Source organism: Balearica regulorum, chromosome 12 (assembly GCF_011004875.1).
Source record: "Balearica regulorum gibbericeps isolate bBalReg1 chromosome 12, bBalReg1.pri, whole genome shotgun sequence".
Classification (NCBI taxonomy): Eukaryota; Metazoa; Chordata; class Aves; order Gruiformes; family Gruidae; genus Balearica; species Balearica regulorum.
In genome coordinates this window covers 13,940,964-13,956,024 of record NC_046195.1, presented here as the reverse complement: position 1 = coordinate 13,956,024, position 15,061 = coordinate 13,940,964, and the positions used below count along the sequence as shown (strand labels likewise).

The window sequence follows — 15,061 nt, the reverse complement described above, 5'->3', positions numbered from 1 at the left end:
CAAAGCAAAATGTCGAGCCTCACTCAGAATGCGAGGAAAAAATGGAAAACATTGGCAGCAGAAATATATTGTCCTGTCTATCAACTCTTTTTTTTTTTTTTTTTAAATCAATAAGTTGTGTATTATTGAACCTGATTAATTTACTGTGAGAGGGTGAAATAAAATCTTTGCAATTTTCATTAGGCCATTAGGACTTACCTGAAGGGACCACAGCTTAAAGATGGCTTATATCGGGCAATAGCAAAAATTGTTGGTAACATGCACAAGAACAACATGAACAGCAACATGGCCAAGTAGAAATTATTGGATCTGCAAGAAGGCGTGACATGTTTCAGATTATACTAATCAGAGAGAAAAACAGAGGCAACATAAAAGCTGCAAGTCTGTATCTACCTAACAAATTCAAGATCTACATTTCTGAAAGATCAAAATCGCTCTGCTATGATTAGAAAGTCTGAACAGAGACAGTTTAGACAGACTCTTAATGATCAAAATCCTATTTGCACTGGTTTCCAGATACACAGCTGCAGCCAGAGAACGGTTTATAGCAGCCTTCTATAAAAACCGATTTTACTGCCCAGTCGTGTTGGGCGAGAAAAAGAACAGTGTCAGAAGTTGATTTGCCTTCAAAACACCTTAGAAATAACTGATTCTTAAGAATTAAAGATGCCCTAAATTATTTCGATTTTGAGTAAACAATTAAGATATTCATCATGATAGAAGAAAAATGGGGAAATCTGTTGTGCGATGCAACAGACACAAGCAGATACTTCAGAGTGTTCAAAGAAACATCAAGAAATAGGACTCACGACAGTTAACACATGTAGGTTATTGTGCTCAGACTTCTATGCCAGTAACACATTTATGTTAGGCCACATATATTGGTCTAGGAATATTCCCTGACATATTTTTCAGTTCTTGCACATCTTTAACTACCCTGCTTTACAACCCCCCCCAGTTTCTCAGTAACTATGGGCTTTTTTTTCCCACAGACCTTTGCTGTCAGTATTACTATCAAATTTGATAGTCAACTTTCAGAGCTAAAAAAATCCTGTCATTTTGTTCCTATGCACAGAAGACAATTCCATTGTCTACATTTGATTTATTCTTTATCTTTCGTTCCTATTTTGACTAACCGAGATGCTCTGAAAACCTGCTGATGTGGTACATTACACGTTAACACAGCCCAGCTCCTCAGGTACATGAGTCCAATCAACTTGAGAACATTGAATGCTGGTAAGCAAGGTGAAAAGAAAGCTCCCATCCTGGAAAAATATCAGGTCAGTCTCAGTGTTGCCAGAAGCAATTTTAATAGCAAGAGAACATATTAAAAAAAATAGGTAATAAACAGCTCACTATCAACAAATCTTGTTATAATAAAGTATAAAAGACTGCATTACCGATATCCTACCTGGATACAGGTTTCATTGGAAATCATCAAGATTGACCTAGTAATCAGCCAACAAAGGACAAGAAAAATCGCTTATAGACTACATACCAGATCATTCCTTGGTTGTAGACCAAATGCAAAACATTCTCTGCAATTTTGAATTCTCCATATTCTGGCTACAAGAAACACAGCGTAGGTTGAATACCTTGTCTTAATCTTCTACTCAGATCATTTATTAGAAGCATTTGACTAAATCAGTTTGCAGACAGCACGTAGCCTGAAACACCCAGATCAAATACCAACTTTTGGCAGGCAGCGGGAACACAGTAAAACCTACTCTGCGGCAGGAGATTAAATAAACTAATTCCTCTCTAGTTTATTTCACGTCTTTAGTTAAGGACAAAGAACAGCCCTCAGCCTTTCATGCCCACAGCTTCTTGCTAACCAAATATTACTAACTGTAATTTTCTTAAAGGGCTATCTGCTTTTGGTTATTGTTTCTTGGACCACTATCTGCATTATGGATAGATATTACAGCTACAGAAAAGAGGATGCGGAGAGGAACTCCATACCCACTGTCTCATCTTTGACTCTGGGACTGCTCCATGATCTCATTTTGAGAAAGACAAAGACTTTTGCGCCATGTCCATGGGAGCAGGCTTGAGAAAAACACCCAATCTCAGCATTTACCCTGCACCCTCCAATTTAAGCTTCACTTAAATGTGTGAGCTGTGCATTTACAGGTGTGTGATATTAAGAAATTATTTATCTGTTGACAGGCTTTGAGGACATTCAGTAGTAAGGGAAGGAGCCTAGCCATCTTCAGCATCTTAGTTTGATAAAATAAAGACCATACTTACAAACTTGCTTTCTAGATCCCAGCACCAGCAATCACTTAAATATCGGACACACAGTCCACGGAAAAAATCAATCAGCAGGATGCTTGCGACTGTGAAAATCATGTCGATAATGGAAAGCTTTAGCATCTCCTGAAATATACATTGTTCACATTGAGTCATTCTAGAAGCAAACGGACTGCATATGGCTTTCTTGCATTTGTACGTTATTTTGGCTCAAGCCTAGTAACTTGATAAAATATGATTTGGATATATAAATTACTTCCTTTTAAGCTTTTCCTGTTCGACTTTTCCCTTACTTGCCTTTGTTCTAGCAAAGAGAACAAATATAATCAAGCTTCCGCTGTGCCTTCTATTGCTTGCAGCAACAAAACCCTGGTCATAATGCTTCAAGCTTTCTTTTTAATGACTGTTCTGAAAATTTATCTAGATAAACTGAAATGGGTTGTTTTTTCTATTGTACCCAATCCTTTATTAGACTGACTGCTGTAATACATACTTGCTAAGTACTTCACAATGAGAAATGCTTGTTATTCATACAAAACTAAAACCCAATGGCAGTAGGATCATCAAGCCGCAAGAGGGATCTGCTTAGTGCTTACAAATGAATGGGGTTATTCTATATTTAATAGAGCTCTATATTTGTACTATTAAATAGAAAAGATTCAATTTCAAACATCTCTAGTCCATTCTGGGGAAAAAACCAATCAGTCAGAAAACCCCATGAACACCCATTCTAAAAATTTCCTGATGCCTGTGCAACAGGGAGAGGGGCATACAAGAGTAGAAGTCAGGTTAATAAACCTTGGAGGGGTCTTTTTGCTCCAGATGATCAAACAAAACCTTTCACATTGCTCCCTCTGGAACAAGCAGCTCAGAAGTACGCTAGCATCACTCGTAATCTAGTGGCCTAGACGTAAGCACAACACTGACAGGGACCAAAGTGCATTGGGATCAAATGACATCTTTTGAATTTTGTGTGGTTAAAATCTCTGTGTTAGTGCCACTGCTAGTCACTCAAAGCAAAGGCCACAAATGAGATACACTCACGCGTAGGGAAGAAAAAGCGTCATATTAAGTTTGCAGCTTTTCTGCAACCTAACTGGGGAACACGCACACGTGGCACTACCACCCAACTGTCTCCGTTCTTATGCACTGACAGTATTTTGAAACCTTTTGTTGTGGTCCTCTTTCTCTCTGAAGTGAAGAACACTTGATTCTCTAGTGATTTAGCGAGGCGGAATGAATAGAGACTTCAGAGATACGGTACAAATGACCAAGAGCACAATCTCATGCTTGGCTTGGGTCTGCATCTCCATCTATCCAGGCAGCAATCAGAATCTGCACAGGGTGCGTGTTATTGCTTACGCATTTTCATGGTCATGTTTCTGTGCATGGGTTTAATAGTATGTATCCTACTAAAACAGGATCTGTATCATGCATCTGCAGAGGTCTGCCTGTGCAGAGCTGAAGACAGAGACCAAAGCCTGGCAAAAGAACATTTGTACAACACTAAACACATTGTAGATACTGAACAAAAAACAAAGCTTGTATCTGTGGCCATATCACTTTGCGTAATCTTCACTCTTTCTACACTGCCCTCAGCTAAATTCTGGAATTTATACAAAGAAAAGCTTTAAAATTGAACGCAGCACAACATGATTTTAATTTTTTGTCAAATGTGGATTAGGAATAAGTTGATGACATGATAAAACAATTACATACTTGACCAACATACGTCTCCCAGCACTGATCCTGTGGGTTGTGGGTGTTAAAGGAAGCTGTTTTGTTAACCAGAGAGTCAGAGGCTGTCAAGCCTTTAGCACGACTCCCTTCCAATGTGACAATTCCATTTCTCTTAAGTTGTACATCAGGAATAGGTGTAGATAAATTGTCTTCTTTGGAAAGAGTTGTCGTTGCTAAGGTGGTGGTAGAATTACTTGCATTGTTGTTAACGTCAGAGTCCTGAAATAATAAATATCCAGAAAGCTACTTTTTCAACTGTACATACATGCAGATACCTGTACCTTCTACACCACGCACACACAGGTGCGCATCTTCATGTATTTTCAAGCAGCAGCTAGGTGACTTAAGTAGCTGTCAATGTACAGATGCAGATGAAACTTGTAAGGACAGTACTGAAAGCTGATTTTGGGTAGCTGGAAATCTTTGGCATCAAGTGATGGCTTTTTGGTTTTTGGTTTTGTTTTTTTTTTTGTAGTTAAGCAATGCACAGAAATCTATTTATTGTGATACATTAGCAATCAAATGGATGTAGTTAGTCTAAAAAGCTACAAGTGGTTGTAAATGAACATTACAAACTAAACTTTACAATCCTATAAACTGTAATTTTTTTTATCAATTTCAAACAAATTTTCATCTGACTGCATAAATATCACAACAAATGGAATTCCATCTATGCAGTCTACTGGCTTTACACATCAGGAAACATCAAGTTAAACTTACAGTGACACTCATACTGTCCACTTTATCCAGGAGAGCAATGATTAAACTGTAGAGGTTTCCCAGGTATAGAACAAGAACCCTGAAAACAAAAATAAGATACGGGTTATCAGCATTGTTATCCCATGGACTGCTCCTACATTCTCTGGTTTGGCTGGACAAACCACTGTTTGTATCAGTGTCACATGTATCCACTGAAACATGTGACCAGACCACGTCTCTCCTCTTCCTCCCTTTCTTCCCACATATTTTCTACACTGCATAATGCCCATACCTGGCAAGCTGGAAGCGAAGAGTGGTCCTTGGGTGATACATCTCCAGAGCTGCCACAAGTTCAAAAGCAGAGGGTGCAATCATTGTAATCAGTGACACAACTACGCTTACCTACAGAACAGAAAGACACAGCTTTGTTGTAGCTTTGCATGCAGATCTGCTGCAGTACCTTGGCAGCTGATTGAAATACTGCTGATGCACATGCTTTGGTGATTGTTTTTCTTGGACGAGATGCTTTAAAAAGTTATCATTGACATTAGTAATAACAGTAGTTGTGATCAGAATTATAGATCCGGAATACCACTCAGGAATCTTTACTCCAGGCATTCTAGCTTTAAAGTTATTACTTCATTAATTAAAATAAAAACTTTACACATGCAAAACGTGAAGCCAGCATCTTCCTCTGAAATGGACGAGTAGTTCTCCATATCTACTCACTTCCTATTCTCAGTATCCACTCGTTCCTCTGAATGGAAATATTCACAGAGCATTCAGTATCCCCCAGCTGAAATCAATAGCTGTTGTCAAAGCTGATTCCTTTCTAGTCTGTTGGCCCAGCATTCGCTCAGCTCTACCATGGGCACAAAAGTAGATTTGTAAGTGACAGGAGAGTTTACTCTTTGTCCTCACAAAATCAGGGTCAGCTAGAACTGCAGTCTGTGCGTAACGAGGACCTGCAGCATCCCCCTGCCTGCGTCAGCTCTGCCAACACCTTGCTACAGAGCAGAGGGAGCAAGTGTGCGAAGAGAGATCCAGGTATCCGCACAGGTCTGCCCTCTTGTTCTTCATTTCTCCCGGCTAATCTCTTGCGATTTACGCCTCAGTGCACACTATTGCTACACAGAGCCCCGAGACAGTAATCCTGCTTCTAACACAGAGGTGGCATAAAGACAGCGTACCTCATTTTTTTCCCAAAGAGTCAATTCCTTTTTGGTGCGCTCTAACCTTTGGGATCGATCAACGACAAAGTATATGATGTAAATACTTCCGGCAAGCGAGAGAAGCACAAGGATGTTGGCAATAATTCTTAAGCTTATAGTCACTGCCCTGGGGGGGGAAGAAGACACAGCCAATACAGGAGGTTGTCTTATGACACCAGGGATCTTTTCTAATATGGTTTTTAGAAGTATGAAACAAGCAGATTAGCACTGCTATCTGCATTGAAACAGCGCTTTGAAAAGTATCTCTGGTCTTATATACATACAAGTTTTTGCTTTTCTTCTTTTCCTGCTCTTCCAATATAGCTTCCTTGAAAGAAACAGAGCATTATCATTTTTATAGTGTTCAGCAAACATAATGCACATATCTTTCACAGAATAACACTAATAAAAAAGTCACATTCCTGGAAGTGCAAGTAGATAAATAATTCTCTGTCCTGCATAGTTTTTTAGGAGTGACAAGTGAACTTAAATAGCAAAGGAGATTTCTGAGTAATCCAATACTTGTGCACTTTCAGTCATGCGTGTTCAAAGGGGTACAACCAGAGGTTTACGCTACGGGGTCTTTTTTCAGGACGTGTGTCAGTAATATGATACAGAACTGTCAAAAGTTACCCTCAGTCATCAAAATAACTAAATATCATAGCTTATTAATTTATCCTTGACACAATTTGAAGTAATTTTGTTCAATGACTTAATGAGAATATACCAAATTTGGGAAATAAATTCCTTATGATGAAAACCACATCTGTTCTTAAATTCTAAATGGAAAACATCTGTATTTAAAGCAATTTTCTAATATGGAGAGAGCTGTACAATGTCTCTGGACCATTTGTTATGGAGAGATGAAATAAATGAGTGTTTTCACACTGTTAACATAAATTTGATTCTATTACTCCATGAAATTACATCACAAGCCCATTTTTTCTAGTTATCTAACTTCTTGTTGCACATACAGTGGCATTAAATAAAACTCTTCTGAAGAAGAACACAATGGCCATGACTGGGACAGAACGACAGCGTCAGCAGTATGATGTGACTGCAATACCACACAAAGATGCGATACCAGCCCTCCCCTAGGCAAAAAGATCTGTAAATGAATACCAAGAAACAATAGGAAATGCAAGGGAAGGAGAGGAAAGAATTATCTAGCTTCCAGATTAACAAACAAATCAACTCCAAATAACGTGAAGGTCAGCTGCTCACCCTGATGCTATTAACTATGGCAGCAGCTTTGCTCTCTGCAGCCTCGGGGTTTCCTATTAAATAGTCCCAAGCACAGAACAGTCTCCAACAGAAAGTGTAGTTTTCATCAGAGGCACTTGCTAAACTCATTCTTGAGTTCTTTGCCATTCTGTAAAAAAATAACAAATATTCAAGTGTTGTTAATGTGCGAAGATGAAGGAAATCACTGGTTTGGTTCATAGTTTTCAGATGTCTACAACTTTAGAACTACCAAAAGTTTGCAGCAACTAGTGTAATTGTTGGCAGCTTTCTAAAGAACATAAAACAGGGTGAGGTTCAGAGCCTGAACTTCAGTTTTGTTCTAGTGCAGAAGTGACTCATTGTGGAAGGGCATTTTGCTATTTACATTCCTTATAGCTGACAAATAAAGCAAATAAATCTCACTAGAGCTGTGGACTTAAGCATATTTCAGTTTTATGATCTCCAGGTAGGATCCAGCTGGAAGGTACTATCGCTAAGATCACTATTACTGTGGTTACAAGCTACTTTGGCAAAACTAGTGATCATGCACAAGATTGTTTTCTGTGTTGTTTGCACTCTCAAAATATACGTTACCATCAATATATACGTTACCATCAATATATACGTTACCACCAATATATACGTTACCACTCAGTGCTATTTTACAGACCTTGGGAAAAAGAAGAAAACCCTACCTACTCATCTCGGATAGGCAAGATAGCAGAATATTGCAAAGTGTAAGAAATGAAATGAAGATTAGTATCTTACAAAAGAAAGGACATCCAAAAGAACAACCTTAAAAGGGGAACTGTAAGCAGCTGAGCAGAGTCAGTGAGGTAAGATGGAAGGAGAAGAGCTAATCATATCCAGAAACTGCAGACACATAGATCAGTGTCAAACATATCAGTGACCCTTCGCACAAACCAGCAGGTGGAACAAAAAAAAAATGAAAAGGGAAGGTTCAGCTTCAAAACTGAGAGTTACTACAGGCAGTGCTAAAAACGTCCCTGGGCTGCACTGTGCTGGATAAATAGGTATCCAGAAGGGAAGGGAAAGCAAATCAGGAGAAGACAGTGTGACCTTGCCCCTCTCCAAGCATTGCACATCCCTAGATTTATGGTCAGCGCTAGCAGTATTCCGCGCTCTGCTAAGTATCTCCTACTCCTGGCCCTTCAACAGCAAAGGAACTAAGCGCTCGTTCAAATGGGATTCCACGTACCGGCTGAAATGTTGGAGGTGATATTACATCTAGGGTGGAATTTTTATGGTTGTATTTCAGTAGATGGGAATAATAATGCTGAAAGCATTACACTTAAAATATAAATTTCTGTCATAGCAATATTCATACCAGAAAAGAGGAAAAAGGAAAGGTCTTCCATGCATGTTGGACCTTACGCTATACAAAGCACACAGATGATCTTCTGTGCTGCCCTCCTTTCAGAGACGGGGAGACTGAAGAGCGAGTGGAGATAAATGATAGCAAAGTAAAGCAGCAGCTAGAATTAAGCTCAGTCTGCCTCTCTGATATGACCAGACTTCAACAGATTAATAAAGTAACAGAAGAAATTCGGGAATGACTGCCTGAACATGCAAGCTTATCAACAGCAATAAATGGGAAGCCTTACTTTTTTAAGAGAATGATGAAGCTGTAAGCAAACACTGCCATTCCAACAAGGAAGTAGGCAAGAGGCAGCCGGTATCCAGCTTTCCCAATCTTCCTGTCACGACCGTAGTAGCCATAAAACAAAACAGAGTACTGGAGGTAGCCCTGCAAAGACCAGAGGCGTCAGTAAGAGCAGGAATGAATGGTTACAACAGAACAGCAATAGCAAAACAATAAAGAGTGGTTTTAGTCTTGCCCCTAGTGACCAGATGGTGTCCAGGTCTTGAGCAGATGCAATATGCTCCTTGGGAATGGTCTTGCTGGCTGTGCTGCCGAACGGTGCTCCGGCCAGTAGCTGGGAAGGAGAGAGGTGGTCTCAGAAATGGTCCGAGCCGGGGCTGCGCACCAGAACCCACCAAGTGCTGCCCGCGCAGATGATGCTGTCAGGATAGCGAGTATGAGGTCATGCCTCATCCTAAACTAGAAACTCCATGAGAAATCCTGCGTTCATTTTCCACTAACCAGATGGGGTTTTGCTACCTGTGGTCTACCTATGAGGAAATTTAGCGCTCTGTAGACATCTTCAAATTGGCTGAGAAATGAAAAGAGAGATCAACTGAAACCGTTAGCCAAATAGCTTTAAAAGTTATGTTTGTCTTAATTTTAGCATTTTTAAAGTAAACGTGACAGTGTTTAATCTCAAATTGGTATTTCAAGATTAAATCTACTTTTTCTTAAAGAAGTAAAACATGAATGCCTTTTTTAATTTCAGTTTACTTTTTTGCCTGTTTTGGGAGTACTTAGTTTTTTTTTTTTTAGTTCAGTCAATAAGAAGAAAAATCAGATATTCCCATGTTTTCCGATAACGTTATTAAAGCATACATAGGTGAGGCAAAATAATATTTATGAATAATTTAACAAATTTAACAAATAGCCTTACTTGCATGCAAGAACTAAACAAAGTTGTGGCTGTTCAGAACTTGTAGAAAACGATTTCTAATGGACAATCGTCTGTAGTCGGGAGCGAGATATTACATTTTTCTGCCTGTAAATAGCACTAACAGGACCTGAGTGTACTCAACACAAACTACAGCTTTTAGGATTTCGTTCTCCATTTTAGTAATCGGATACAAACATATTCTGTAAAAGCATTAGTACCATGTTGACAAAATATCTTTAACACTAATAGCAAAATTCCCTTATCCTTTGGCAGAAAAACCCTCTTAATAGTGGAATTTATTTTAAATAATTCATTTTCAATTGTACATTTCAAATTGATGCATGCCTTTAAGAGTGGCATTTGTCCAATTCAGAAAGGGAAGTGCAACAGTAAGCATTTTTCTGTAAATATTAACATGTTCTTACCTCTGGTAAGACTACAAATGCTCCTGTCATTATTGTAAGTACAATATTGATTCCAAATAGCCATCTCAAGAAGATGAAGTAAGAGGCAACTCCAGACCCAAAATGACCTTAAACCACAGAAAATAGTTATCTGAGCTACACAGTCTGTAAAAGCTCATATCATTTATGAACAAAGTATTATTTTAATACTAAACAAAAGAAAAACCTTTCTTATTCACGCAGGGCATACAGCCAAGTAGAGAACATGTTAACATGTCATTGAGGAAAATATAATTCCAACCCAAACTCCGTTGGGGAAGTCTCAGGATTACCAGCAGCATTTACGCAAGAAGCTGCTACGTTGGGTGACATCATGCATCCATTTTCCTTTGCCACTGAAGCACAGAGGTATGACCTGACTGCTGACGAAATGTTAGGGGCTGCTTTAATTCAATTCAAAGCCTCAAGGGCTGGTGACAGCATGGGGGATGTTGGCCCCAGGATGCTGCCCCACAGATGGTGATAAACTATAATCAAATCTTTCTGCATTTTCAGAACCAAGTTCTGAAAGGTTTTAAGTGAAAACATCACTGCTAAAAATTTATGTTTAACTCTTTCTCCCAAAAATTATTTCTTTAATTCAGTAAATTAAAAAATAAACCATAAGACTCAGCATTTTAGCAAGTGCTTTATTGTTCAATACCATTAAATCTCTGTACTTACTCTCAATTTTCTTTATTCTCATTTCCCATGGAATAAAGATGACCACAAAATTATACGCAAGTCGAATAAACTTCCTCCAAAGCTGAGAGAAAAGCAGAGAAATGAGAAATATGACAGTTCTGCATGTAAAAAATATAAATAAAGAGAGAAACACAGAGTATTTTGCTCACGTCTCTCCCATCCTGCATCACAAGAAATATTACAAACTTTAATTACTAAAATCTTAGAGCATGTCTGTGGGTAAAGCAAACCACGGTGGGTTTTCGAAACACACAAAACATGGGGGGCACAGGAGTCCTTGACTCTGTTTTAGCAGCCAAATGCCAACAAAGATGAGGCAGAGCGCCTTTGTACAGCCAGGAGCCGCCCGTCTGCATCTTTTCCCCACGAAGACGCGAGGAACCAGCAGAAGGAAGCCCAGGGGTGCCGTTCCCTGTCGCCTTCTCCGTGGTTGGGGCTGCGGAGGGGAGGAACTGCAGAGAAGGTCCGGGCAGCAGGATTCATCCCGGCTGGGTATTGCCAGGATGCCTACCCTCTCTGTAATTTATGAAGGAATTCTGCTGCACTACACATAATAAATTTGATTTCTAGGACAAACAAATGAAGAGACAACTAACTTCAAATTTAAGAGAAGCATAATGCCAGTTTTTCTTAGAGGAAAAATAAGCTTTTGTATACAACAGCAGCAAATTCAGCTACTGTCTTCTCAGCTCTCTGTATCACAGTTGACACCTGCAGAAAACCTGTAGTTGTATTTTGTAGAGTCTTTATTCAGCCTCCATTTTTTTGCATGGTCAGAGGAAAGCATCTTCCTGCACACAGTGTGGTGTGCATACGCATGTGCGAGAAAAAAATCTGCATGTGCAAAACTGACTGTAAAAGCATCACTGTTTTTGATTTGTTGAATTAGAGCCATAACTTTATAATATTAACAGAAAAATAATATTTGTCTATCATGCATTATAAAGTAGTTTTAGTACAGCTAGATATTAAAAAAAACCCCTATATTTTAGGTAGCAGCAGTGTCAATATTATATCACATAATTTAATCTCTTAAAACCAAAGAGGAGTAAATAACATTTTAATTACTGAATATATCATCAATCTCTTTGGCCAAAGTTAATTAATTTTTATGGTGGTATGGGTATTTTATTGCATGAACGGGAAGTATTTTAATTAAACAGAGAAATTGTAGATGCCGTGAACTGCATGGGAATTGCTGGGATTGCTACTGTCATTTGAAAACAGGGTTTGCAAGGCTGAGAAAGGAATCAAGCAGCTTGCGCCAGTTGTACTGCAGATTTATAATGTGTACAAAGGTGTCCACGCGGGAGTAGTGTGTGTTAAAATTATAATTAGATAGCTATCACCTTTTTTTTTGCCTACTGCCTACCTGAACAGATAATTTATACTCTTAGAAATCCAGAGTATGGGCATCTGGCATTTAATTGCAAATGTAAAAAAAAATACAATGCAAATATAAAATAATTAAACTGAAAAGGAAAAACATTTTCAGTGTCAAAACAGTAAAAGGTATTTTAACTTCAATTTTCATTAAAAGTATCATGAATGGATTGTCCAATTATGAACATCGTATTTTTCCAATTTTAAAAACTTATTGAAAAATGTACACATTTACAGCTGCATTTTGTCCTTAGCACATGTTCAATGACTGAATTCTTTATTTTGATGATGTAGTGCTTGTTCTGCTGTGCTACGTTTTTTGTCTCCTTGGTCACCATGCTATTTTCTGAGAAAATATGTGAAAATGAAGCCCTTCCAATTTAAAAAAAATAAAAAAAGCAGCTCACTCTGTTCATATGCAGAATTTAGCCCTGATGTGAAGGCTATATTCCCTAATTTGTTCTCCTACACATAATGAGCGGTGCTAATTAACTGCTGAATTATATCCCTGTGCTGAATATCTTCAAGCAAATACATGCAAATAGAGACAATTAGATACAAACTGTTATTCATCAGGAACTCTAGGATGAAAGCCTCCATTTTTTTTGTAGGAAGGGGAATATGAGCAAGTAACGAGCCCAATCTCAGGTTTACTGACACGTATTGCAGACCCTTAGCACTTCTCTTGCTAGGTAACATCCCAGTTCCGCTCAAGTCAACGGCAAAAACCAGTATTTATTTTAACAGCATTTGCTACTTCCACTGTATTTGCCACACACACAAAGGCAGAATAAGGAAAAATGACTCTTTCCTACCTTGGCAAGTTGTACTTTGAACCTTTGCTGTGGGCCAACACGGCAGAACAACAGGTATGCGTGCAGCCTTACACTTCTTCACGTGAATAAAATGCATGGTGTTCTATTTTACTGTTACGACCCTGCCTTTTTGAATTAAGTTACTCATTAAAAGTCTACTTATTACGATGACAAAAATATTCTTGACCGCTTAGATGACTAAAGATCTCTTCTCTGTTGGTTGCATATTACGGACAATTTCCTCCGTGTTATTAATTTCCAGGAATTAGTGCCAGGGTCTGTTTTCAGTGGTGTAAATAGATTTGCTATGATTAGATTCAAATTCTTTGAGCATTATGCAAACAAAAACCTTCTTTAACAATGTATTTACCATAAGCTATTGTAGGATTGTCTTCCAAACTAACAGCTAGACACATTTTTCATACTAAACTATTGAACTGTGGCCCCAGAGTCTGGTGAAATAGCTCTTCAGGGAATGCTGGCATCGGGCTGTTGGTACCCTGTTCCCATCACCCCCTCCAGCAGGCACAGGCATTTGAGATTATTTGAGAAGGAAGGTCATACTGCGTTAATAAGAAGGACATCCATCCTTCAACACACATCAAATTAGTCTGCAAAAATGTAATTAGTAAATTCATTTAATTAGTAAATTAGAATTAGTAATTCATTAAATTAGTAAATTCACAATAGAAAAAAAAACACCAAAAAAACCCCCCACAAAAGAAGCTTTTAACTGCTTTTTCCTCTCTCTACAGAGTTCCCGAGTTGGAGATCAGGACTGCACAGCAAACATACGCTTCTGTGAATGAAAGCTGCAGGTGACTACTGGTATAGAAAAGAGCTGTAATTTAAGAAGAAGCAGCCGTACCTCTGCACCAGCAGCTTGGTAACCTCTGGTTCTAGTGAGCCTCCCTTCGTACTTCAGCACGATCTCTTTCGCCTGCCTGCACAAGAAGGTGGAATTTCATTCTACGTTGATCCCGTCACTTGGAGCCCCTTATTCTGCACAAGCGGCAACTAGAAAAGTTGTAAAATGCTCTGAAATAGATCGTGGACTGTCTCACCATAAAATCCTTATCCAGGCAAAGTGGTTTTTTTTCTTTCCCTATTGAGGTTTTCACTGACAATTTAAAACCACTGAGAATTTTGTCTCAGCATTCAAAACTTTGACTGCAGTGAGAGTTTTCTATGCCTCTAGGGTTTTTTCTCTGTCCTTCTGATTCAAAGTCTGTCTCTTAAAACAGTCCGACCCAAACGAGTAAAATTAAAAGATTTCCATTACAGCCTAGTTAATCTCACGTGGATACTAACACCTCTTCTGCAAATAGGGCATAGCGCTCTTGTAAGATGCAAAGAGGTGCATATTCATCTGGTCATAAGCAGTCTTTGACCTCAGCAGAAGGTGGATGGGGACCACCAAAATCTCATCAACAGGAGCAGGAAGGCAGCAAGTCACAGACGCTGCCTAAGAGAGAAAAATCCCTCTTTGCTTCCAAGGTTACACAAGGACTCTACTGCTGGTAGGGATTCCTCGTGACTAAAATGCCATCCTAGCATCACACAGGGTTTTCAGAGAAAGACGCCAGATGAAAAGGAAAAATAAAGCAAGCCCCAAACAGATCCCGCTGTGAAAGACCTGACGCAATTTAGACAGGTGGCCCAAAGAGTTAGGTACCCACTCTTTCATTGTAAATTTGGAATTATTAATACAATAATTGCAATCTTAAGCTATGAAACATGTTATTACTATGCTGAACGTACCTTTTAAACCTACAAGCGTCCAGTATTTACTGCCATTTACTACATATTACCTGAAGGTTCTGACCTGCTTCTGTTCTCATTCCATGTGATCGTCATGTGCAATTACCTTGAAAATGGCAGACTGTTTTCCTTTTTGGGACAGAGTGAAACAATTTAGCTTAAAAATTAGCATTACCAACAGCCTTTCCTTCCATCGCTGAATAGCTGACATGCTGTCCTAATGGTGAACAGCCCAAGCGTGATGTGTTGCTCTCTCTTCTGTGCAGTGAGTGTCTCAAGGGAGC

At 38.9% G+C, this 15,061-nt stretch overlaps 1 protein-coding gene across 1 annotated transcript in view; it reads right to left on the bottom strand.

Annotated features, from left to right (window-relative positions):
• The window catches only part of TMC3 (transmembrane channel like 3), a 34,092-nt gene that overhangs the window by 5,424 nt on the left and 13,607 nt on the right, over positions 1-15,061 (bottom strand). Inside the window, exons 4-18 of the mRNA XM_075764121.1 lie at positions 13,885-13,960; positions 10,798-10,879; positions 10,096-10,202; positions 8,987-9,085; positions 8,753-8,895; positions 7,128-7,275; positions 6,188-6,231; positions 5,883-6,030; positions 4,985-5,094; positions 4,714-4,792; positions 3,973-4,212; positions 2,251-2,379; positions 1,499-1,566; positions 1,137-1,265; positions 199-309 (exon numbers count right to left, since the gene is read on the bottom strand). Of these exons, the coding sequence (XP_075620236.1) occupies positions 199-309; positions 1,137-1,265; positions 1,499-1,566; positions 2,251-2,379; positions 3,973-4,212; positions 4,714-4,792; positions 4,985-5,094; positions 5,883-6,030; positions 6,188-6,231; positions 7,128-7,275; positions 8,753-8,895; positions 8,987-9,085; positions 10,096-10,202; positions 10,798-10,879; positions 13,885-13,960 (1,713 nt within the window). The remainder of the gene's footprint in view (positions 1-198; positions 310-1,136; positions 1,266-1,498; positions 1,567-2,250; positions 2,380-3,972; positions 4,213-4,713; positions 4,793-4,984; positions 5,095-5,882; positions 6,031-6,187; positions 6,232-7,127; positions 7,276-8,752; positions 8,896-8,986; positions 9,086-10,095; positions 10,203-10,797; positions 10,880-13,884; positions 13,961-15,061) is intronic.